General features: G+C 38.3%; 1 protein-coding gene across 5 annotated transcripts in view; it reads left to right on the forward strand.

Moving 5' to 3' along the window:
• The window catches only part of C2CD6 (C2 calcium dependent domain containing 6), a 172,876-nt gene that overhangs the window by 29,017 nt on the left and 118,652 nt on the right, over positions 1 to 25,207 (forward strand). For all 5 annotated transcript variants that reach the window (XM_050750612.1, XM_050750615.1, XM_050750616.1 and 2 more), the window contains exons 5-9: positions 8,173 to 8,295; positions 15,028 to 15,072; positions 16,059 to 16,127; positions 18,622 to 18,701; positions 24,748 to 24,894. In XM_050750612.1, the coding sequence (XP_050606569.1) occupies positions 8,173 to 8,295; positions 15,028 to 15,072; positions 16,059 to 16,127; positions 18,622 to 18,701; positions 24,748 to 24,894 (464 nt within the window). The remainder of the gene's footprint in view (positions 1 to 8,172; positions 8,296 to 15,027; positions 15,073 to 16,058; positions 16,128 to 18,621; positions 18,702 to 24,747; positions 24,895 to 25,207) is intronic.

The raw sequence follows: 25,207 nt of genomic DNA on the forward strand, positions 1-25,207 counted from the left end.
GCCAGTATTTTATTGAGGATTTTTGCATTGATGTTCATCAGGGATATTTATCTAAAAGTCTCTTTTTTTGTTTTGTCTCTGCCAGGCTTTGGTATCAGGATGATGTTGGCCTCAAAAATGAGTTAGGTAGGATTCTCTCTTTTTCTATTGATTGGAATAGTTTCAGAAGGAATGGTACCAGCTCCTCCTTGTACCTCTGGTAGAGTTCGGCTGTGAATCCATCTGGTCCTGGACTTTTTTTGGTTGGTAGGCTATTAATTATTGCCTCAATTTCAGAGCCTGTTATTGGTCTATCAGTGATTCAACTTCTTCCTGGATTAGTCTTGGGAGAGTGTATGTGTCCAGGAATGCATCCATTTCTTCTAGGTTTTCTAATTTATTTACGTAGAGGTGTTTATAGTATTCTCTGATGGTAGTTTGTATTTCTTTGGGGTCGGTGGTGATATCCCCTTTATAATTTTTTATTGCATCTATTTGATTCTTCTCTCTTTTCTTCTTTATTAGTCTTGCTAGTGGTCTATCAATTTGTTGATCTTTTCAAAAAACCAGCTCCTGGATTCATTGATTTTTTGAAGGATTTTTTGTGTCTCTATCTCCTTCAGTTCTGCTCTGATCTTAGTTATTTCTTGCCTTCTGCTAGCTTTTGAATTTATTTGCTCTTACTTCTCTAGTTATTTTAATTGTGATGTTAGGGTGTCAGTTTTAGATCTTTCCCACTTTCTCTTGTGGGCATTTAGTGCTATAAATTTCTCTCTACACACTGCTTTAAATGTGTCCCAGAGATTCTGGTATGTTGTATCTTTGTTCTCGTTGGTTTCAAAGAACATTTTTATTTCTGCCTTCATTTCGTTATGTATCTAGTAGTCATTCAGGAGCAGGTTGTTCAGTTTCCATATAGTTGAGCAGTTTTGATTGAGTTTCTTAGTCCTGAGTTCTAGTTTGACTGCACTGTGGTCTGGGAGACAGTGTGTTATAATTTGTGTTCTTTTACATTTGCTGAGGACTGCTTTACTTCCAACTATGTGGTCGATTTTGGAATAAGTGCGATGTGGTGCTGAGAAGAATGTATGTTCTGTTGATTTGGGGTGGAGAGTTCTGTAGATGTCTGTTAGCTCTGCTTGGTGCAGAGCTTAATTCAATTCCTGGATAACCTTGTTAACTTTCTGTCTCATTGATCTGTCTAACGTTTACAGTGGGGTGTTAAAATCTCCCATTATTATTGTATGGGAGTCTAAGTCTCTTTGTAAGTCTCTAAGGACTTGGTTTATGAATCTGGGTGCTCCTGTATTGGGTGCATATATATTTAGGATAGTTAGCTCTTCTTGTTGAATTGATCCCTTTACCATTATGTAATGGCCTTCTTTGTCTCTTTTGATCTTTGTTGGTTTAAAGTCTGTTTTATCAGAGACTAGGATTGCAACCCCTGCCTTTTTTCGTTTTCCATTTGCTTGGTAGATCTTCCTCCATCCCTTTATTTTGAGCCTATGTGTGTGTCTGCATGTGAGATGGGTCTCCTGAATACAGCACACTGATGGGTCTTGACTCTTTATCCAATTTGCCTGTCTGTGTCTTTTAATTGGACTATTTAGTCCATTTACATTTAAGGTTAATATTGTTTTGTGTGAACTTGATCCTGTCATTATGATATTAGCTGGTTATTTTGCTCATTAGTTGATGCAGTTTCTTCCTAGCATCGATGGTCTTTACATTTTGGCATATTTTTGCAATGGCTGGTACTGGTCGTTCCTTTCCATGTTTAGTGCTTCCTTCAGGATCTCTTGTAGGGCAGGCCTGGTGGTGACAAAATCTCTCAGAAATTTGCTTTTCTGTAAATGATTTTGTTTCTCCTTCAGTTGCGAAACTTAGGTTGACTGGATATGAAATTCTGAGTTGAATATTCTTTTCTTTAAGAATGTTGAATATTGGCCCCCACTCTCTTCTGGCTTGTAGAGTTTCTGCCAAGAGATCTGCTGTTAGTCTGATGGGCTTCCCTTTGTGGGTAACCCGGCCTTTCTCTCTGGCTGCCCTTAACTTTTTTTCCTTCATTTCGGCTTTGATGAATCTGACAATTATGTGTCTTGGAGTTGCTCTTCTTGAGGAGTATCTTTGTGGCATTCTCTGTATTTCCTGAATTTAAATGTTGGCCTGCTTTGCTAGGTTGGGGAAGTTCTCCTGGATAATATCCTGCAGAGTATTTTCCAACTTGGATCCATTCTCCACTTCATTTTCAGGCACACCAATCAGACATAGATTTGGTCTTTTCACATAGTCCCATATTTCTTGGAGGCTTTGTTCATTTCTTTTTACTCTTTTTTCTCTAAAGTTCTTTTCTCACTTCATTTCATTCATTTGATCTTCAATCACTGATACTCTTTCTTCCAGTTGATCGAGTAGGTTAGTGCAGCTTGTGCATTTGTCACGTAGTTCTCGTGTCATGGTTTTCATCTCTATCAGTTCGTTTATGGACTTCTCTGCATTGATTATTCTAGTTATCCATTTTTCCATTCTTTCTTCAAGGTTTTTAGTTTCTTTGTGCTGGATACGTAGTTCCTCCTTTAGCTCTGAGAAGTTTGATCAACTGAAGCCTTCTTCTCTCAACTCGTGAAAGTCATTCTCCGTCCAGCTTTGTTCTGTTGCTGGCCAAGAGCTGCATTCCTTTGGAGGGGCAGATGCCCTCTGATGTTTTGAATTTCCAACTTTTCTGCACTGCTTTTTCCCCATCTTTGTGGTTTTATCTGCCTTTGGTCTTTGATGATGCTGATGTACTGATGGGGTTTTGGTGTGGGTGTCCTTTCTGTTTGTTAGTTTTCCTTCTAACAATCAGGACCCTCAGCTGCAGGTCTGTTGGAGTTTGCTTGAGGTCCACTCCAGACCCTGTTTGCCTGGGTATCAGCAGTGGAGGCTGCAGAAGATAGAATATTGCTGAATGGCAAGTTTTGCTGTCTGATTCTTGCTCTGGAAGCTTCGTCTCAGAGGTGTACCCAGCCATGTGAGGTGTGAGGTGTCAGTCTGCCCCTAGTGGGCGTGTCTCCCAGTTAGGCTACTTGGGGGTCAGGGACCCACTTGAGTATGCAGTCTGTCCATTCTCAGATCTCAAGCTCCATGCTGGGAGAACCACTGCTCTCTTCAAAGCTGTCAGACGGGGTCATTTACATCTGACAAGGTTTCTGCTGCTTTTTTTTTTAGCAATGCCCTGTCCCCAGAGGTGGAATCTACAGAGGCAGGCAGGTCTCCTTGAGCTGTGGTGGGCTCCACCCACTTCGTGCTTCCCGGTGGCTTTGTTTACCTACTTAAGCCTCAGCAATGGCAGGCACAACTCTCCCAGCCTCGCTGTCCCCTTGCAGTGAGATCTCAGACTGCTGTGCTAGCAATGAGGGAGTCTCTGTGGGCATGGGACCCTCCGGGCCAGGCATGGGATATAATCTCTGGTGTGCTATTTCCTAAGACCCTTGGTAAAGCGCAGTGTTAGGGTGGGAATTACCCGATTTTCCAGGTGTTGTGTGTCTCAGTTTCCCTTGGCTAGGAAAAGGAATTCTCTTCCCCCTTGTGCTTCCCAGGTGAGGTGATGCCTCACCCTGCTTCAGCTCCCGCTGGTCGGGCTGCACCCACTGACCAGCACTGACTGTCCTGTCCAACACACCCTAGAGAGGTGAATCCGGTACCTCAGTTGAAAATGCAGAAATCACCTCTTTTCTGTGTCGCTCACGCTGGGAGCTGGAGGCTGGAGCTGTTCCTATTTGGCCATCTTGGGCGCCCCCGCTGTGGATTATTTTTTTTTCCTACCTGTTTTGTCTTCTTTTCTTCAGCTCCAGGATTGAGTACAGTTGATGCTTAGACAACACAGGCACTGAGGCACTGACCCCCACTCTGCAGTCAAAACTCTGACTTCCCCAGTCAGTAGACTACTAATAGTCTACTATTGACTAGAATATTTACTAATAACATAAACAGTTGATTGACACATATTTTGTGTGTTATATTTTATATATTGTATTCTTACAATACCGCAACTAGAGAAAAGAAAATGTGAAGAAAATCATAGGGAAAAGAAAGCATATTTACTGTTCATTAAGTGGAAGAGGATCATCATAAAGATCTTCATTCTTGTTTTCATATTGAGCAGGCTGAGAAAGAAGAGAGGTTGGTCTTGCTGTCTCAAAGGTGGGAGAGGAGGTAGTGGTGGAGGAGGTAGAAGGAGAGGCAGGCACATTGGGTCTAACTTTTATTGAAAAGAAAAACCATGTTTAAGTGGACTCATGCAGCTCAAACCATGTTGTTCAAGGGTCAACTGTATTTTACAATTTCATTGCATTTTTCTTCTTTCTTGTTTTGGAGATTATACACTACTCTTTTTAAAAATGGCTATCAGGCTGAGGCAGGAGAATGGCGTAAACCCGGGAGGCGGAGCTTGCAGTGAGCTGCGATCCGGTCACTGCACTGCAGCCTGGGTGACAGAGCGAGACTCCGTCTCAAAAAAAAAAAAAAAAAAAAAAAAAAAAAAAAAAAAAAAAAAAACAAAAACAAAAATGGCTATCATGGAAATTTTGTATGCTTTATCAAATCTGATGTTTAATAATACCCTCATCCTTCATCCTTCTCCTGGGAAGAGCAAGGATCTTAGAAACTTTAATTCCATTTATTGCCCTTAACTAATATGTTATTATGGTCTCTTTTTTTTTGTATTTTTAATTCCCCTGTGTTGTAATTTGTATTTATTTAATATAGTCTTTATTTGTTTAGTTTACCTACGTATTTGCCACTTTAACTTTTCTTACAGCTCAGATCATCCTCCTGGGGTCAGTTACCTTCTGTCAGAACTATTTATTTAGAATTATTTTTCCTGTGAGAGTTAATTGGTGACATAATTATTTTGTTTGCCTGGTCTTTTTTTTTTTTTTCCTTGTTCTGTAGGGAATTTTTTTTTTTTTTTTTTTAATACTTTAAGTTCTGGGATACATGTGTAGAATGGGCAGGTTTGTTACATAGATATACACGTGCCATGGTGGTTTGCTGCACCCATCATACCGTCACCTACATTAGGTATTTCTCCTAATGCTATTCCTCCCTTATCCCCCTACCCCTTGATAGGCCCCTCCCTGTGTGATGTTCCCCTCCCTGTGTCCATGTGTTCTCATTTTTCAACTCCCACTTACGAGTGAGAACATGTGGTGTTTGGTTTTCTGTTTTATTAGTTTGAAGGTCTTTATGCCATTCTCATTTTTGAATGAAAATTTTATTGAGTATAGAATTGTAAATTTGCAGTTATTTTCTGAAGTATCATTTCACTATCTCTTAGCATCCATATTTGTTGAAGAGAAGTCACTTGTCAGCCTGTCACCTTTGAAAATAATGTATCTTTCTCTGTGTGTGTGTGTTATAAATATTTTTCTTCTAATTTCACTCTGATGTGTCTGTATTTGGGTTTCTGTATATTATGTTCGGATTTATTGGCTGCTTAACCTGGATTGTTGATGTTCATTAGTTATGAAAAATTATTAGTTAATGTTTCTTTCTTTCTTTTCTTTCTTTCTTTCTTTCTTTCTTTCTTTCTTTCTTTCTTTCTTTCTTTCTTTCTTTCTTTTTCTTTCTTCCTTTTCTTTCTTGCTTTCTTTCTTTCTTTCTCTTTCTTTTCTTTTCTTTTCTTTTCTTTTTTTTCTTTCTTTGACAGAGTCTCACTCTGTCACCCAGGCTGGAGTGCAGTGGCACAATCTCGGCTCACTGCAACCTCCACCTCCTGGGTTCAAGCGATTCTCTTGCCTCAGCTTCCTGAGTAGCTGGGATTACAGGTGCGTGACACCATGCCCAGCTAATTTTTGTATTTTTAGTAGATACAGGGTTTCATCATGTTGGTCAGACTGGTCTCGAATTCCTGACCTCATGATTCACCCACCTCGACCTCCCAAAGTGCTGGGATTACAGGCATGAGCCACTATGCCTGGCTAGCTAATATTTCTTAAAATAGTGCCTCTCTGCTCCATTTTCTTAATCCTTTATTTCCTTTCCTTGGACTCTGGTTAACTTAAGTTAGGTATTCTTACACTATCTTCCATGTCTTTTAACCTATAAAAAATATTTTTCATCACTTTGTCTCTCTGCCTTGCATTCTACATAATTCTTGTGATCTTTATTTTGTTTTATTATTATTAGTTTTATTGAGACAGGGTCTCTCTCTGTCACCCACACTGGAGGGCAGTGGCACCATCACGGCTCACTGAAACCTCAACCTTCTGAGCTCAAGTGATCCTCCTATCTCAGCCTCCTGAGTAACTGGGACTAAAGACGTGCACTACTATGCTTGGCTACTTTTCATATTTTTTTGTAGAGACGGGATTTTGCCATGTTGCCAAGGCTAGTATCAAATGCCTGGGCTGGAGCAATTCACCTGCCTTGGCCTCCCAAAGTGCTGGGATTCCTTAATTCTGGTTCATTAATTCTCCAAAGCTGCATCAGATTTGTGGTTGAGTTGATATAGTGTTTTTATTCAATTGTTTTAGTTATCATTTCTACAAGTTGTTCCTTGTTTAGGTTTGTTAAATCATTTTTAGTTTTCTGTGCCAGGAGTATATTTTCAGCTTGGTTTTTGTTCCTTTAAACATAGTAAACATAGCTTGTTAAAATTCCAATATTTAAAGTTTTTTGGGGGTCTATTTTTGCTATTCTCATTTGTGGCGCTTTGTTTCCATGCTGACTGAGTTATTTTTGACTGTTAACTGCTCATTTTCCTTGGAAAATTATTTATGGAACTTCTTTGAGGTCTAGGATGAAAGCAGTAGCTCTATGAAAGATTTGTGTTTCTTCTAAGGCAACCGAGTCCACTACCAGTTTGGGAGAGTTTTAAACTAAATTCCACTTGAGATATTTTTAAAAATTTAAGTTGACCTGTTTATTTGTTTATGTTATGACAAAATATACATAATATAAAGTTTACCATGTAAACCATTTTACGTGTCTGGCTCAAAATTTTTTATAAGATTCAGTGACTGTGACTTTAGGCTGCAATTTCACTGAACCGGTTTTCGTTTATAGCTTATTAGGGACCCCACACTCCGTTCTACTCAGCAGTACAACTTTCCTTGCAGCCTTCTATAGATACATGATGGGAGAAGGGGTTCTCCATTCACCGAAGCCATGGCCCTTTGGGTTCTCAGCTTTCTGGGAGGACGGTTGGGCAAGGACCGTCTGCTAAATGTATCCTGTCTTGTCTTCTAGAGAGACTTTGCCTTTCAAGACCATACAAACTGCAGTTTTAGGTCACCTGATTGGGAAGTGCCCTTAGGGCAAATGTAACTTCAGGGTCTAGTTTACTTCTCTGAGTGTCTGCCAGTACTTGGAGTTTCATATGATTATGTCTCACCATTTTATTTACCCTGTTTTGCTTTTAAAATGGTATTTTAAATATTTTATTGAGCATTTGTAGTTTTCTGTTTCTGATAATCCGAATGCCAAATTGTGGAAAAATGGAGCCTGCCCTCTTAACTAGTCTGCTGGCACACAGGGCTTGCAGATCCCTTTTTTCTCATTTCTCGGGGGAAGACGGTCACGAACATAACTTTAAGAAGGCTGATATAGGCTCTGATGTCAACCATCAGGAGAGACACTGTAGGAAGGCACCTGGATTCTTAGGAGTGGGGAGGCATGACTTTGTTTCTAATTAGCAAGAGAGTGGACAGATACTAAAGGTTACATAATAATGGTACTGTGCTCCAGAGCTCAGGGTTGGGAGAGAGTTTCAAGTTCAGGCAATAGTATATGTGTTATCAAAAAGTTAAAGAACAGAGACTGAAAAGGATATTAGATATTTTTTAGTGTTGGATATTTGGATAACCTGTATTTGGATTATCTGGATTATTTGGATTTCATATTGGGTAGTTGATTATCTTTGATAGTGTAATTTCAATAGAGTATTGAGGGTGAACTTTTGTATAGCGTTAAAAAGAGAATGTAGGCAATGAGTGTTTCCAAAAGACGATAATTGCCGTTAGATATAAGCAAGATCTTCATTTTGTTGATATTAGTATATATGTGACTGTGAGGTTGAAAGTTACAAAGCTAATGACATATAAAAACGAATCACTAGGTATGCAAATAATGTAATAGTATAGTGGATGTATGTGTTCAGAAATATTTAGGCTCAAATTTAATGCTGCTTTTCTTATATATTCTGATATTGAGGTTCCCAGACGTTATGATGATGAGCGGAATAATATTTTATTGGAACTCATACAATATGACAATACAGAAAAACGTGCCTTCTTGTTAGGGAGTGTTCAGGTACACCTTTATGAAGTAATTCAGGTATGTATAAATGATTTTTTTCACCTTGGTATCATGTTGCCAGTTGGTTGTCCAGTTTGTTGTTGTGATTTATTATACTTGACGGGCTTTTTTGTTTATCATCTGCCTTTAAATTCGTGTGCTTAAGAAATAAAATCTCCCTTTGGCTATATATTTTTTAAAAGAGTTGGCTTATAGTAGCATAATGTTTTTAAAAATTTATTTTCCAGCCTGTAATCCCAGCACTTTGGGAGGCCAAGGCGGACAGATCAACTGAGGTTGGGAGTTCGAGACTAGCCTGACCAACATGGAGAAACCGCATCTCTACTAAAAATACAAAATTAGCTGGACATGGTGACGCATGCCTGTAATCCCAGCTACTTGGGAGGCTGAGGCAGGAGAATCGCTTGAAACTGGGAGGCGGAGGTTGCGGTGAGCCGAGATCGTGCCATTGCACTCCAGCCTGGGCAACAAGAGCAATATTCCATCTCAAAAAAAAAATATTTTCCAGAATACATATATATATATGAAATTAAGTAACCAAAAAACCCACACTTAGACTTTTAGGTTGTATCACTAACTAACTTTCTGGAAAATAAAATTTCTTGGCCCACTGCAGCCTCCTCCTCCCTGGCTCAAGGGATTCTCCTGCCTCAGCCTCCCCACTATTTGGGACTACAGATACATGCCACTGCACCTGACTACTCATTGTATTTTTAGTAGAGACAGGGTTTTGCTATGTTGCCCAGGCTGGTCTCGTACTCCTGAGCTCAAATAATCTGCCCGCCTCAGCCTCCCAAAGTGTTGGGATTACAGGCCTGAGCCACCGTGCCTGGCTATTTAAATTTGCAAATAAAAGTTGCATATATTTATCATGTACAGAATGATGTTTTGAAATATGTATACATTGTAGAATGGCTAAATAGAGTTATACATGTTTTATTATGTTTCTGAAATGTCTTAAGACATGACTGAAGCCGCAAACTCTGTCTCTTAGTTGGCAACACAAATTTTGGTTTAGTTCTTTCATCCTTAGCTGGGCTGCTTATAGACTTCCTTGTGCATGTGTCTTTTAGGGGTTAGCCAAAGATGTGGGCAGAGTTTATACACAGATTTTGTGGTTGCTTCCCTCTTGTTTTCTCCTTTCTAGGAGTCCTTTTCACTTTCCAGCAGCTCATTTTGTGGTTGTGTTGAACTCAGAGTCAAGAACTTATTGATTAGTGAATAAGTACAAACAACCTAAAGTATTTTCAGGAATATTTTTTGTTGCATACAGCAAGGAAGTCTTCAAAGACTAATGGGGTTATGTCAACAGCCAGATTGCAGGGACTCCTATTGGCCAACTTCAGAATAACTTGAACATAGATAATTACAACATTCTGAATAAAGGAAAATTCATGACTCCATGATAATCTTCAAAAAAGAAAAGAAAAGAGGTGGCATAGGAAGAAAAAGGAAATTTTTAAAACAAAAGAATACCAGTTTATGAATGTGGAAGTAATGAAAGAATTACAAATTATTGTTTTTGCAACTCTTTATAATGAATAATGATTAATTCAGTCAATATTTAGTAATGGCACCAAAAACCATTAGGTAAAAGGTTATTGGGAAGCAAGATATTTGCATGGCGCCATAGTAACAGTGCAGGGGAAATGTTCCTCTACAATAGAGAGATGTGGTAGTTGCCACTTTAACCAAGAGCTCGAATTTAGCATAATGAATTGTGGATAACTCAGCATCATGTACTTCCTGTAGTGATACAATGTAATGTACACAACATTATCTGTGACTTATCGTCATCAGAAATGTTTAACCTGGCTGGCTGCGGTGGCTCAGGCCTGTAATCCCAACACTTTGAGAGACTAAAGTGGGAGAGTTGTTGAGGCCAGGAGTTGGAGACCAGTCTGGCAACATAGCAAGACCCTGTCTCTACACACAGAATTAGCCAGGTGTGGTGGCATGTGCCTATAGTCCAAGTGACTTGGGAGATTGAGGCAGAAGGATTGATTGGGTCCAGGAGTTCAAGACTGCAGTGAGCTATGATCGTGCTGCTGCACTCCAGCTTGGGTGACAGAGCAAGACCCTGCCTCAAAAAAAACAAACAAAAAACAAAAAAGTTCAACCCAAATCTAATCAAGCTGAGTGTAGAACTAACTTCAAGTTTACGGGAATTTAGTAAGTAGGGAAAAAGTTAAACAATACCTTAAGATAATACAGAAATGGGACATACCAGTGTAGATTCTTTAAATAGTGGTGATCATTAAAAAAAAAAAAATGCACCAAAGATGGAAGAAACTGTTCTAGATTTAAAGAGATACAACCAATTTGACTGAATACAGATTTGAAAAAGTTATAAAAGACTCTCTTGGGAGCCAGGCATGGTGGTTCACACCTGTGATTCCAGGACTTTGGGAAGCTGAGGGAGGTGGATTGCTTGAGCCCAGGAGTTTGAGACCAGCCTGGGGAACGTGGTAAAACCCCTTCTCTAAAACAAACAAACAAACAAAAAAACCCCCAAAACCCACAAAACAAAACCCACAAAAAAACACCCACAAAAAATTAGCCAGGCATGGTGACACCTGCCTGTAGTCCCAGCTACATGCGGGGCTGAGGCAGGAGAATCACATAAGCCCAGTGAGGTCAAGGCTGCAGTGAGCCATGATTGCACCACTGTACACCAGCCTGGGCAACAGAGTGAGACCCTGTCTCAAAAAAGGAAACATAAACATAAATAAAAGACATTTTTGGGACAATTAGGAAAATTTAATAAATATTTACTGAATATTAGAAAAAATTCTAGAATTGTTAATTTTCTTGGGTATAATACTGATACTGTAGATATATAAGTATGAATATTCTTATTTTTACAGTATCCAAAGTAAAGTTTTAAAATTGGGAATGAAGAGTAATGATTATTGCAAGTTATAAATAGATCAGCAAACATATATCTATACACACACAGCGATTTTAAAAAATGGCACACTGTTAAACAATTTTAACAGTTGTTAAACAAATATTTGAATTTCTTTACTCTTCCATGGAGTGTATTTTTTGGAGTCTTTTGAGTGGTTTGTGTGTTTGAAAATTTTCATGATAAGAACTTGGGGAAAATCAGATAAATTTCTAATACATAGAAAGAGATGAAGAAGGAGATAAACATATGGAGTAATGCATAAATATAAGCAACCAGAGAGTCTCAAAAATATTTTGGGAGAAGATCTTTGGAAATGACTAAAGTTCCTTTGACTATGGCAATTTAGGCATCAAAATATGTGACATTACATATTAGTTAATTTTTGTTCAAGAAAATGTAGAAACTTAAATACTTAGACTAGAAGCATATATGCAAACTTTTCAATATTTATTTTTGTAAGATCAATAATATGCTAATATTGTAAAATACAAAGGTAAATTTTTTAAAATTCAAAAATCACCCATCATTCCACAATTCTAATATAATGTTTCATTGTTCAGAGTTTCTTTCCAATTCTTTCTTATAAACATAAACAGAAAAATAGAAAATATAAAAAGACCCAAATGCGTATTCTGGAACTGAAAAGTAAAATATCTGAAATTAAAAATTTGCGGATTGGGCTCAACAGCAGAATGGAGGTGCTAGAGGAAAGACTATTGTTTTCTTATGACTTTCTTTAAAATTTGTGTGACTATTTAAAGTAAAAATCATAACCTGATCTGTGCGGTTTATAATGTTTGGAGAGGTAATGCATATGACAACCATAGCATATAGCATAGGGAGAAGATGAGGTCTAAAGGACTTTTATAATACAAGATTTTTGCATTTTCTTTATTTTATTATAATAAACATAGAGTTCAAGTCTTTATGTTGCTGCTTGTTGCCATCTTCTGTCTCCTTCCTCTCCCTCAAGAAAAAATGATTATCCAAAACTTTGTATTTATTATTCCCTTATTTTTTCATAACTTTACTACTTATGTATGATTGTAGAAATATTACTTTATATTTCTAAGTATAGTATGTTTCTAATATTAATACACTTAGCTAGTCTTAATTTTTTGCTGCTGTATAAAATTCCATATGGATATATTCCTGTTTGCCCATAAATTAATTTTTTAGCTGATTATTTATTTTTAATTGACAAATACTGCATATATTTATGGGGTACAATGTGATGTTTTGATCTATGTATACACTGAAAAAGGTTCAATCAAACCAATTAATATTTCCATCACCTCACCAACTTATCTTTTTTTATAATGAGGATGATGAAAATCTATTTTATTCAGCAATTTTGAAACATACAATACGTTATTATTAACCAGGCAGTGCAGTAGATCACTAGAACCTGCTCCTCCAGTCTAACTGTATACACATCCTCCCTTTCTCCATTCCTACCCCTACTCCCCAGCCTCTGGTAACCAGCTTTCTACTGTTTCTATGAGATTGACTTGTTTAGATTCCACAGATAAGTGAGATCATACAGTGTTTGTCTTTCTGTGCCTGGCTTGTTTCACTTAGCGTAAGATTCTCCAGTTTCATCCATGTCACAAATGACAGAATTTCTTTTTATTTTAAAGCTGCATAGTATTCCATTGCATGTAGGTATATACACCACATACTCATCTGTTCATTTGGTGATGGACACTAGGTTGCTTCCATATCTTGGCTATCGTGCTGACATGAGTGCAGATATCTCTTTGACATACTGATTTCAATCCCTTTAAATGTATACTCAGAAGTGGGATTGCTGGATCATATAGTAATGATATTTTTAATTTTTTGAGTAACACCCATAGTATTTTCCAGAATGTCTGTACGGGTTAAATATCACTTATCTGAAAAAGTTTGGGACCAGAGGCATTTTGGACTTCTAATTTTTTTTTTTTATTTTGGAATATTTGCATACACATAATGAGATAGCTTGGGGATGAGACCCAATTCTAAACATGAAGTTTGTTTATGTTTCATATACATATTATACACATAGCCTAGTGGTAATTTTATATAATATTTTAAATAATTTTGTGCATGAAACAAAGTCTTCTTTGTATATTGATTGTGACTTGTCACATAGGCCAGGTATGGAATTTTTTACTTTGGTGTCATTTTGGCACTCAAAAAGCTTCTGGAAAATTGTGGACCTACTCATAACAGCAGAGATGACTAGATATTGAGCAAGGATACGTGGTTTGAAAGATCCAGCCCTCCCTGAGAGATGAGAGAAGTACTCAGTCCTATCAGGAGTCAGCTTATCATGTAGAATTATGTTTAAGTAACCCCTCTCTCAGGAGGGTGCATGCATGTTTGTGTCTTTCGACAATGTCAGGCTTTTATTAATGCTATTTCAATCATGAAAGCCACAAGCTACATGGAGTTCCCAAGGAGCCAGTTCTCCTTAGTACCTCCCGTTCACTTGGCATGCCACGGGCACACAGGCTCAGGCCACTCCACAAGTCAGTCCATATTGCAAACATACCTAATAGTACACTTACTATGTAAACATTACATTCTACAACAAAGTAACATTTAATATCAAGAGGAAAAAGAAATAGGAGAAAAGGTTAATGAACTGGCCTATGGGGAGCAAAGAAGACAAAAGGAGCCCTGGTCTGGGCTGGGCAGTCCATCAGTTTTGCAAGGAGGAGTCTGAGGTTGCAGAACCTTCAGTGGCAGAAGTGAAGTTCTTATCACAAGTGACTGTAAGATGGTGTCAGTTAAGATGGCTGTTTCGAGCTGCTGAAAGCCTAATCTTTTATAGTCACAGAGTCCTCTGCTGAAAACAGATAGTGGAAGAGTGTGCTTGTTTCTGTCCTTATCTGATTGAACGTAGTCTTTATTTTTTTATTTGTGCATTAAACAAAACATCTTATCCTTATTGGCAAAGTGCCCTATAAAATATAAAATGGAGTCTTTTTCTAAGATGGAGTTAGTTATGTCAAGGATGCTCAATACACCCTCAAAAACAATGTAGGCATGGCAGTTCCTTTAAGACTTTCAAAAAGGTGAACTGTAACTTAGCAGAACATTTTTGTCTACAACATAATATAAATACATTTATTTCTGTTACTTGAACTTGGAATTTTTATTTTCTTCTTTTGGACATTCCTTATGTTTGTACTTTGGCTATTAGGTTCATATGTGCATTTGAAAAATTATTACCTGATTTGTGGTTTAGATCAGTGGTCCCCAACCTTTTTGGCACCAGGGATGATTTTTGTGGAAGCAAATTTTTCCACAGACCAGCGTGGGGAGGGTGGGTCGAGATGGTTCAAGTGCATTACATTTATTGTGTACTTTATTTCTATTATTATTACATTGTAATATATAGTGAAATAACTATACAACTAACTCACCAGAACGTAGAATCAGTGGGAGCCCTGAGCTTGGTTTCCTGCAACTAGACAGTCCCATCTGGGGATGATGGGAGGCAATGACAGATCATCAGGCATTAGATTCTCCTAAGGAGCTCGCAACCTAGATCCCTTGCATGCACAGTTCACAATAGGGTTCATGCTCCTGTGAGAATCTAATGCCCCCACTGATCTGGCAGGGGGTGAAGCTCAGGCGGTAATGTGAGTGATGGGAAGTGGCTGTAAATACAGATGAAGCTTTGCTCGCTTGCCCACCACTCATTTCCTGCTGTACAGCCAGTTCCTAATGGGCCATGGACCAGTACCACTCCATAGTCTAGGGGTTGGGGACCCTTGGTTTAGATAATATACAGGGAAATACATGAGTAATTCTATATTTAAAATCTTTTATTTTATTTTTTCTAGAAAGGGTGCTTCATTGAAGAAGTCCAAGTGTTGCATAGAAACGTAGTAAGGACTTTCCTGAAACTTCTTAAGTTTTATGTGCATGTAATATTTTCTTAACATTTCATGTAACTTTACTCTGATATTATTTGTAGCCTACATGTTTTTTCTTCTTTTAGTTACTGTACCAGTCACGGTTTGAAATAGTAGAAATGTATGAAATAGGAAGTACAATATTTACTAACAAAAATCTCCTCTTCCTCCTCCTCCTCTTTTTTTTTTTTTTTTGCTAAATGGTGATAAAGAAAATTAGAAATCATTGGGTAAGAGAGTAGAATGCCTCTGGCCACTGCCTTGACTGCGTAGCCTCAGGAGCCTCACTTGCTAAATTGAGGAAGTATTATTTTTTTCTCTGGGGAGTTTCTAAAGAGTTGTTTACAGTTCTTAATTTAATTTCTTTTTAAGTCCTTAAAATTAGTAGTTAGATTAATTGATCTTTCTATTCAGAGAGACTTTTGCTGCCAGTGGCCAAAACAGGGGCCAGGAACATAAAAAACAGAATGATGGACACTTGACTTTATTACCTCTCATGCCCTCCTTTATTTCACATATAAGCAACCTGGGTTTCAGAGAAGTGAAATCACTTGTCTAAATCAAAATTTTATCTGAAACTGGGACTGGAGGTAAGAGGAGTGTTAGTAAATATTTAAAAATATACATGCATGAATGTATATTTATTCATATACATGTATGAATCTACATGTATATATATGTGTGTCAGTGTCTCATTGTAATCCTAGTAACAATTAGAAGTTGATATTTTCCATATTTTAATTGTATAATACTACTTAACTTTAACATAAAGGGTTTTAACATTTTAGGAACTCAAATTCTTCTGTAGGAGTTCCTTGTGTAAATGCTTTTTTAAAAGTCGGGAGGTTCATACTTTGGCTTTTCTAACTTACAGATCTGTAAAGTAAAAATATCACTTTTTGTCACTTCTCCATTAAAATATCATCCTGATCAAACAATAAAATTTACCACATGTTTAGTTTGTCTGCAGGCTGGAGGTGGAATTTATGTTCTCCTATGGAAACTTTGGTTATGGATTTTCACATCAGGTTAGTTCCCCGCTTTTAAAAGATTATTCTGTTGTAACTCTTCAGTCAAATTATCCTCTTCTGAGGCTCTATTTCAGTTTGATCAATTATTTAAAATAAATATTTTTAAAAGATGCTTCTTTACCTCCCGATCTTGGGGTATGTGGGCTTTTCTTCAGCCTAAAGAAAGATGAGACTTTACTATGATTTGTTTATACATTTTAAAGCAATGATATTTTATTCAACATGTCTTTATTATAAAACTTGATTTTAAGCTAGGCGTGGTGGCTCACACCCATAATCCCAACACTTTGGGAGGCCGCGCTGGGTGAATCACCTGAGGCTGGGAGTTCGAGACCAGCCTTTCCAACACAGCGAAACCCCATCTCTACTAAAAATACAAAAATTAGCCGGGCATGGTGGCAGGCACCTGTAATCCCAGCTACTCGGGAGACTGGAGCAGGAGAATCGCTTGAACCTGGGAGACGGGAGTTGTAGTGAGCCGAGATCGTACCACAGCACTCCAACCTGGGCGATAGAGTGAAACTCTGTCTCAAAAAAATAAAATAAAACTTGCTTTTATTTGTGTGTACACATACATATTGATGTAATTTAAGGCACCAGTATTCAAGAAATCAGTGTCGATTTCTGCATCTAAAAATAGTTATTAAAAATTGAGCAATTGCCTGGCCTGGTGGCTCACACCTGTAATCCTAGCTATTCTGGAGGCTGAAGCAGGAGGATCACATGAGTCAGCCTGGGCAACGCAGTGAGATCCTGCTCTGGGAAAACAAAATGGAGTAATTGATCTAATTCAGATAATATTTTGTACTCATACGGTCCTTTCCTCCACAGTTATTTCAACATCTGATGTTATTTGAACTCTCCTTGATTCATCAAGAGAGTAATAAACCCAAAGAAGATCTCTTCCTAGTTTTGACTTCCTCCTTTAAATTCACTACCATAGGTCCACATTGCCACAGATACTTTTATGTGCTAACCTATATCCTTTTCTTTCATTATGTCCTTAGGCCAGATTCCTAGAAAGGAAATTCTTGTCCAGAACAATGACCTTTTCAAGGAATTGTTCCAGAAAAGTTGTACCAATATATACTGTCATCAAATATTGAAAGAACTCTTAATATTCCTGGATGTCATCAGTTTTATGGTATTCAAAAATGCAGTCCTGTTAGTGCTGCTGTGTGTAGGGGAAATGACCTTTATTTGCATATCATTTTTCACTTTCAGTTTTTCCTTTTTAAAGTTTTGGGTCTTTTTTTTTTTTTTTTTTTGAGACGGAGTCTCACTCTGTCACCCGGGCTGGAGTGCAGTGGCTTGATCTCAGCTCACTGCAAGCTCCGCCTCCCGCGTTTACGCCATTCTCCTGTCTCAGCCTCCCGAGTAGCTGGGACTACAGGCGCCCGCCACCTCGCCCAGCTAGTTTTTGTTTTTGTATTTTTTAGTAGAGACGGGGTTTCACCGTGTTAGCCAGGATGGTCTCGATCTCCTGACCTCGTGATCCGCCCGTCTCGGCCTTCCAAAGTGCTGGGATTACAGGCTTGAGCCACCGTGCCCGGCCTTTGGGTCTTTTTAAATTAGGAATTGAGAGTGAAGATATCAGCCTTATTAAACAAGTCTACCACTATGTTAACTGAGAAGTCTCTGTAATATGTTTTAAAATCTTGCCTATATTATAATGATGTTTAATACATTTTGAATCAGAAGTAATATACAGATGAAAGCCACAAGGAACAAGCTTTTTTTCCCTTCTTTGCTTTGATTTTTTACTTTTTCTTCTGTTATTTTAAAAATTTCTTATCATAATTAGGCCTTATAGGGACCCCTAATTGTTTACTCCTTTTGTGACAGTTATAGCACATGAGCACCAACTCCAGAGGTAGGTTTTGTGTCTGAACATAAGTATAATATGTAGTAATAGTCATTTTTAAGGAGAGTTATTCTTTTCAGATAAAACTGGGCAAGTATTATTTTATGTAGGTGGAATCTACTAAAAACCAGGAACAAAGGAATTGTACGGAAAAAAATGGGATATATAATAAAAGTTCAAAATAAAAACTTGATTTTATATCTATGAACTTTTCAGTGATATGGTCCCCTACTTAACCTATCGTGATACTGTAAACAGGGCACTACACTGGGGGCAGACAAAGCTACATTCAAGTCCTGACTTTTGCCTATTGTGTAGCCTTGAACAAATTACTGATCTTCAGTATCATCTGTAGAATATGCTTAGTTACTTACCGTATAGGTTTATTGAGATAGTTAAATAAGATTAAAAGTATAATAAAATGCTTGGCAAATATTTAGTACCTAATAAATGTTAATTTTTTCTTTCCTCTCTTAATTCCTTATTTCCTTACATGTCTCATTTAAGGCCTATTTCATAGTCCTGGGTTATTCATAGCATTATGGTATTAATATGGTGTGATATTACAATTAGTGAGTTTTAATTGTAACTAAGCAGTGCTAAAATACACTTACATTTTTTTTTCAGTTAAAACCTCTTCAGAAAATTACTGAACCATCCATGTTTATGAATCCTACACCACCTCCAGAAAGAACAGATCCCGTGACGTAAGTGTTTTAAGTCTCGTTAATATGGTCAGATCATGTGACATTTAAAACAATTTTAATCCGTTTGGTGGAGCATTTTGGTGGAGTTCTTTTAAGAAGTCCCCAGGACATGGCCAAGATGGGGTAGACTCTGAGGTGCAGAGAGTAGTGAATTGTTTTGCTTAATAACAGGGAGAAATTTTTAATTTCTGAGTATAGCCCTGAATAGAGGAGTTGAGGATGTGTGGAGATAAAAGAAGAGAAGGAGTGCCAAGTTCATGGCTGAAGGAGGGAAGGAGTAGCTTAATAAGGAAAGCAGGCTAAGGAGATACCCCTTTTGGGAAAAGAGGTGAGAGACTTAACATCAGACTGTCTGATAGTTATCAATTTTCTGCCCTGCAGTATAGTAATGTTACCCTTACCTCCACACCACTCCAACTGCTATAAAATCATCTGTAAAAAGTCTATGGTAAAAAAAAAGTCATTAGCAAACCAAAAGTAACTTAAAATATAGTATACTAATCAATCTTGAAATTTCAACAATAAAAATAGATTATAGAAAAATAAGCACCTGAGAAAGAGATTTAATCTATAGTGTTATCCAAGAATAAGAAATGGAAAAAAGCTGAAATGGGATTGAGGGAATTAGGTATTGCATGGGAAATTGTGTTCTGAAGTGCTTATTTTCCTATAGTCTCACCAACACTGGATATTATCATTAAAATTCTCTATCTATTTGATATTGGTGATTTGTTGAAATAGTAAAGCTGAATTTTTTCTTATGTTTATTTATTTTTCTTCTTCATACATTGATTAAATAAACATTTATTGAATGTCTGCTATATCCCCAAGTCATGGCAGATACAAAGACATGTGAGGCCTTCTCCTTGCCCTTGATGCAAAGTAACATAAAAAATAATTACTATGATGATGCAAATGGAATAAAAGCCCTTCAAGAACCAAAAAAGAACTGTGAGACAGCCAAGGAGCTTCTAATTCTTGTTAGGGAAGTTGGAGAGGAAAGAATGATTAAATAAGGCTCCACAAAAGAAAGTGCTTAGAGTGAGACTTGTAAAAGTGGTAGTAGTGCATCTGGCTGATTTTGGAGGAGTGAGGGGACACATTCTCTTGATAGGGCACATAAATAAAAGCGGGAAGCCATAAGAGGCTCTATTATGTTGGAGAACAGTCTTCAGTTGAGAGTGGCTAAGAGATTAGGAGCAAGGAGGAGAGCAACGAGGGATGAGCTAGAGTAATTGGCAGGGGCAAGACACAGTGATTGAGAGTTCAGGCCCTAGAGCCAGACTGCATGGGCTCACATCCTATACGACCTTGGGCAAGTTACTTAGGCTCTTTATGCTTCATTTGTTGAATGGGATAAAAATTAAAACTACCCAATTGAGTTACTATGATGATTAAATAAGTTACATGTAAAGTACTTAGAACATGGTAGCAAATAGCAAAATGCCTAATTAGTTGTTACCTATTTATAAAATTAATAAATATTTTTCATTACCATCATCATCATTGTAGGTTTCTGCTTCTCAAATGTGAGCAAATTTTACTCCTTTGGGTCCTCGGGAATATATTCCGTATATATTCTAAAAGAACTATTTGAGTTTTTAAATTTATACAGACAGAAATCTGGAGAACATGTATAGGGATGGATATTAAGGGCAGGGGATGATGGTGGAAGGAAAATAAAGTTGGATCAGGCTGAGTTTATTGACATGGACTTACTAAACAGAGATTATTTTTATTTATTTACTTTTTGGAGACAGGGTCTTGTTCTGTTGCCCAGGCAACAGATCACGGTTCATTGCAGCCTTGACCTCTTGAGGCTCAATCAATCCTCCCTCTTCAGCCTCCCAAGTAGCTCCCAAACGTGTTACCACATTTGACTAATTTTTGTATTTTTTGTAGAGACAGGGTTTTTCTGTGTTGCCCAGGCTGGTCACGAACTCCTGCGCTCAAGCGATCCACCCACTTCAGACTCGGAAAGTGTTGGGATTGCAGGCGTGAGCCACTGCAGCTGGCCTAAGCAGAGATTTTTGCATTTAATGCTGCAGCTTGGGGAGTTAGAAAGGGCTCTCATAGCTTGTTTAGTTGAATGACTGAAAAAGGAACCAAAAGATGGCTCACAGTGAATTAGTTAGAAATGCTCGATTAATGTAGAGGAAGGGTTTTAGAGGTTCAGAGAAATTATGTTAGAGTGGACTTGCCATTTAAGATCGACTCACCCATCCTGGGAGGGTCCAAAAGACACACGTTTTACCATGACTATGAGAAATGAGTCTGTGAAGGGTACCCTGGCATCCTTAAAGAGCTCTGTGATTGCTCTTCCCTCTGGGCTAGACTTTATAGTGGCACCTGCAGTCACTGAATTGGGAAACTTAAATGCAATGGGAGTAATTGGGTCCCAGGGTGGCAGGAACCAAGTGAAGATACTCAACTGCCAAAGGCAAGGTGGGTATGGTTACCATAATGGACAGTAGAATCAAGTAAGTAATAAGAATGGTCTTAGTAGTGCAGACCTGTGGTGTTGGCTATCTGATCCTGTGTTCCTAGACATGAATAGATAGGAAGCCTACTGAATTCTAACCTGATCCGTATAAGCGGAAAAGTTCTAGGTTGAGGGAACAAAAGTCTAATCTGCATCATAAAAACAGAATCATGACCTCTCAATCAATTCCCAGACTTGATCTACTTTACAGACTCAGAACTCCTTTAATGAAAGGGAGGTTGGGTCACCTCAAGAAAGGACCCTAGTATACTTCCAAAAATGTATGCCGTTAGTATTTCTCCCAGTCTTCCCCAAAGGGACCTGTGGCCTTTTATCATGGTAATTGTGCACTAGGGAGAAGGGAACAATCAGGGCTTTTGGGGACTACTAGACACTGTCTCTGAACTAACACTAATTCCGGAAGACTCTGAATGTAACTGTGGTCCAGCAGTCAGAGTAAGGACTTATGGAGCTCAAGTGATCAATAGAGTTTTGGCTAAGGTCCATCTCACAATTGGCTCTGTGAGTCCCTGAATATATCCAGTGGTATTTCCCTGGTTCTAGAATGCATAATTGGAATAGATATTCTCAGTAACTGGCAGAATCATTGGTTTCCTGATCTATTGATTGAAGGCTATTATGTTGGGAAAGGCCAAGAAGAAGCCATAGAACTCCCTCCATCTATGAAAGTAGTAAACCGAAAGCAATACTACATGGAGGAATTGCAGAGATTAGTGTCACCATCAAGGACCTGAAAAACACAGGAATGGTGATTTCCACCACATCTCCATTTAACTCCCATGTTTGACCTGTGAAGAAGACAGATGAAGAAGACGGTGGATTCTTGTGAGCTTAGCCAAGTGACAACTTCAATTGCAACTGCTACACCAGATGTAGTTTCATTGTTTGAGAAAATTAACATATCCCCTGGTATCTGGAGTGCAGCCACAGATCTGGCAAATGCTTATTTCTCCATGCCTGTTAATAAAGACCAGCAGGAGCAGTTTGCTTTTGGCTGGCAAGGTGAGCAATACACCTTCACTGTCCTAACTTAGGAATATATCAGCTCTCTAGCCCTACATTACAATTTAGTTTCCAGGGATCTTGATTGCCTTTTTCTTCCACAAAATAACAGACTGATCCATTTTATTGATGACGTGCTGATTGGACCCGGTGAGCAAGAAGTAGCAACTACTCTAGACTTACTGATAAGACATCTTTGTGTCAGAGAGTGGGAAATAAATATGACAAAAATTCAAGGGCCTTCTGCCTCAGTGAAATTTCTAGGGGTCCATGGTATGGGTGGTGGTATCCTGTACACAGTGAAGGATGGGTTTTTGCATCTGGCTTCTCCTACAACAAAAAAGAGATACAACACCTGGAGAAATAACCACAGGTGGGCCTCTTTGGATTTTGGAGGTAATCTGTTCCTCCTTTGGGTGTGTTATTCTGAACCACTTACTGGATGACTCAGAAAGCTGCTAGTTTTGAGTGGGACCCAGAACAAGAGAAGGCTCTGCAACAGGTCCAAGCTGCCATGCAAGCTGCTCTGCCATTTGGATCATATCATGCAACAGATTTAATGACATGTTAGTGGCAGCCATAGGTACCTAGCTGTTGGTCAAAAATTGTTCTGAGAGGAGGGTGTTTTTGATGAGATTCACTTTTAAACTGGCACACTGAGGAAAGCAGGTTGCTCTCCCTAGTGTGGGTGGGCCTCATCCAATAAGTTGAATGAAACAAAAAGATTGACTCACCCTGGGGTAAGAGAGAATTCCTCCTGCCTGACTATCTTTGAACTGGAACATTAACTTTTCCCTGCCCTTGGACTCAAAGTGAAACATCAGCTCTTCTGGATCGGATCTCCAGCCTACCAGCCTTTGGACTGGAAGTACACTATTGGCTCTCCTGATTCTCAGGCCTTTGAATTCAGTCTAAAATTATACCTTTGGCTCTCCTGGGTCTCCAGCTTGCTGATTAACTTTGTAGATCTTGGGACTTACCAGCCTCCATAATCACATGAGCCAATTGCTTATCATAAATATATTTATGTATATATACATCCTATTGGTTCTATTTTTATGGACAACCCTGACTAATATAATGGAACGGAGGAACAAACTAATTTGTAAAGTATTTAGAATGTTTAGCTATATCTCCTGTAATTAGGAAGTGACTGATTGGAGATGGAAGATGACAGAAGGGGAAAGGAGGAAAAAAGATGTTCACATTTAGGGACCATTGGCTATACATTTGGTGCTGTTATTTCCTGAACCAGGGAACACTTAGGAAAGAGTGTATCTGGAGAAGGGCAAAATGGTGAGTTCTATTTTGGACATGCTGAGTTTAAGGTGCTTACTACTATGCATAGTATAGAATACAGTTTAAGAATCTAAACTTTATTGTCAAAGAGACTGTGTTCAAATGTTAGCTTTGCCACTTACCAGCTGTGAGACCTTGGGAGGAGTTGTTTAATCTCTCTAATACTAGCTTTTTTATATATAAAATAGGATCTAATAATTCTCAGCTGATGGGCTTGCTGTGAAAAGTGAATGAGGTAATATACATAGCCATATGAACATTGCACCTAGCACAAAATGCATTCCAAAAAATTAATAGATTTTAAAAATAAATATTAAACTAGTTCAACTATTGCGGAAGACAGTGTGGCGATTCCTCAAGGATCTAGAACTAGAAATACCATTTGACCCAGCCATCCAATTACTGGGTATATACCCAAAGGATTATAAATCATGCTGCTATAAAGACACATGCACATGTATGTTTATTGTGGCACTATTCACAATAGCAAAGACTTGGAACCAACCCAGATGTGCATCAATGATAGACTGGATTAAGAAAATGTGGCACATATACACCATGGAATACTATGCAGCCATAAAAAAGGATGAGTTCCTGTCCTTTGTAGGGACATGGATGAAGCTGGAAACCATCATTCTGAGCAAACTATTACAAGGACAGAAAACCAAACACCGCATGTTCTCACTCATAGGTGGGAACTGAACATGAGAACACTTGGGCACAGGATGGGGAACATCACACACCAGGGCCTGTTGTGGGGTAGGGGGAGGGGGGAGGGATAGCATTAGGAGAAATACCTAATGTAAATGACGAGTTAATGGGTGCAGCACACCAGCATGACACTTGTATACATATGTAACAAACCTGCACATTGTGCACATGTACCCTAGAACTTAAAGTATAATTTAAAAAAAGAAATTAAAAAAAAAGAGATAGAAATTTGGGTCTAAAGATTTGGAGAGATGTCTGGGCTCAGATACTTTGTACTTCTCATTAGAACTTCAGGCCCTTCTGTCCTTTTCCATCCCTGCTGCCTATGGTCTGAGTTTAGTAGTAAGGATAATCAGGAGAGCGCTTACTCTGGCTCTTGGCTTTTTTCCTAGCTCTGGCCTTCGATGGCCCAAGGTGGCTAGGTGAGCTAAAAGTGTAAAAGAGGGAAGGGTTCAAAAGTAATAGCCGCCACTGATTTTGGAAGTGGACTTTTGTATAATTTCAATATTTCACTTTATTATTATTTTGCAGAAAAGTTATTACACCACAGACAGTAGAATATCCAGCATTCTTATCCCCAGACCTGAATGTTACTGTTGGGACTCCAGCTGTGCAATCCTCCGACCAGACATCTTCTGTAGTGCGACTTGAAAAACTTCAGCAACAACCCCGGGAAAGGTAAAAAAAAAAAAAAAAATTCAAAAGAGCTCAAAATTTTCATCTTAGGTGTTATTTGTATAATACATTAATTTCTCCCTTTGAGACATAGGCTTGCTGTAGGCTCAGAAACTTTCATTATGGTGCTATTGTTTCATTGATTCAGAGATTATTTCTGATTTTTACTTGTCAATTTAGGTATCTTGTTTGAAAAAGTGTTATGCCAGATAAAGAGGTGAAAACTCCCTTTATTTTTATGTTTTGAAGCAGAGTCTCACTCTGTCACCCAGCTTGGCCCAGATTGGAGTGTTGGAGTGTAGTGGCATGATTATGC

Source organism: Macaca thibetana, chromosome 12, assembly GCF_024542745.1.
Source record: "Macaca thibetana thibetana isolate TM-01 chromosome 12, ASM2454274v1, whole genome shotgun sequence".
Taxonomy (NCBI): Eukaryota; Metazoa; Chordata; class Mammalia; order Primates; family Cercopithecidae; genus Macaca; species Macaca thibetana.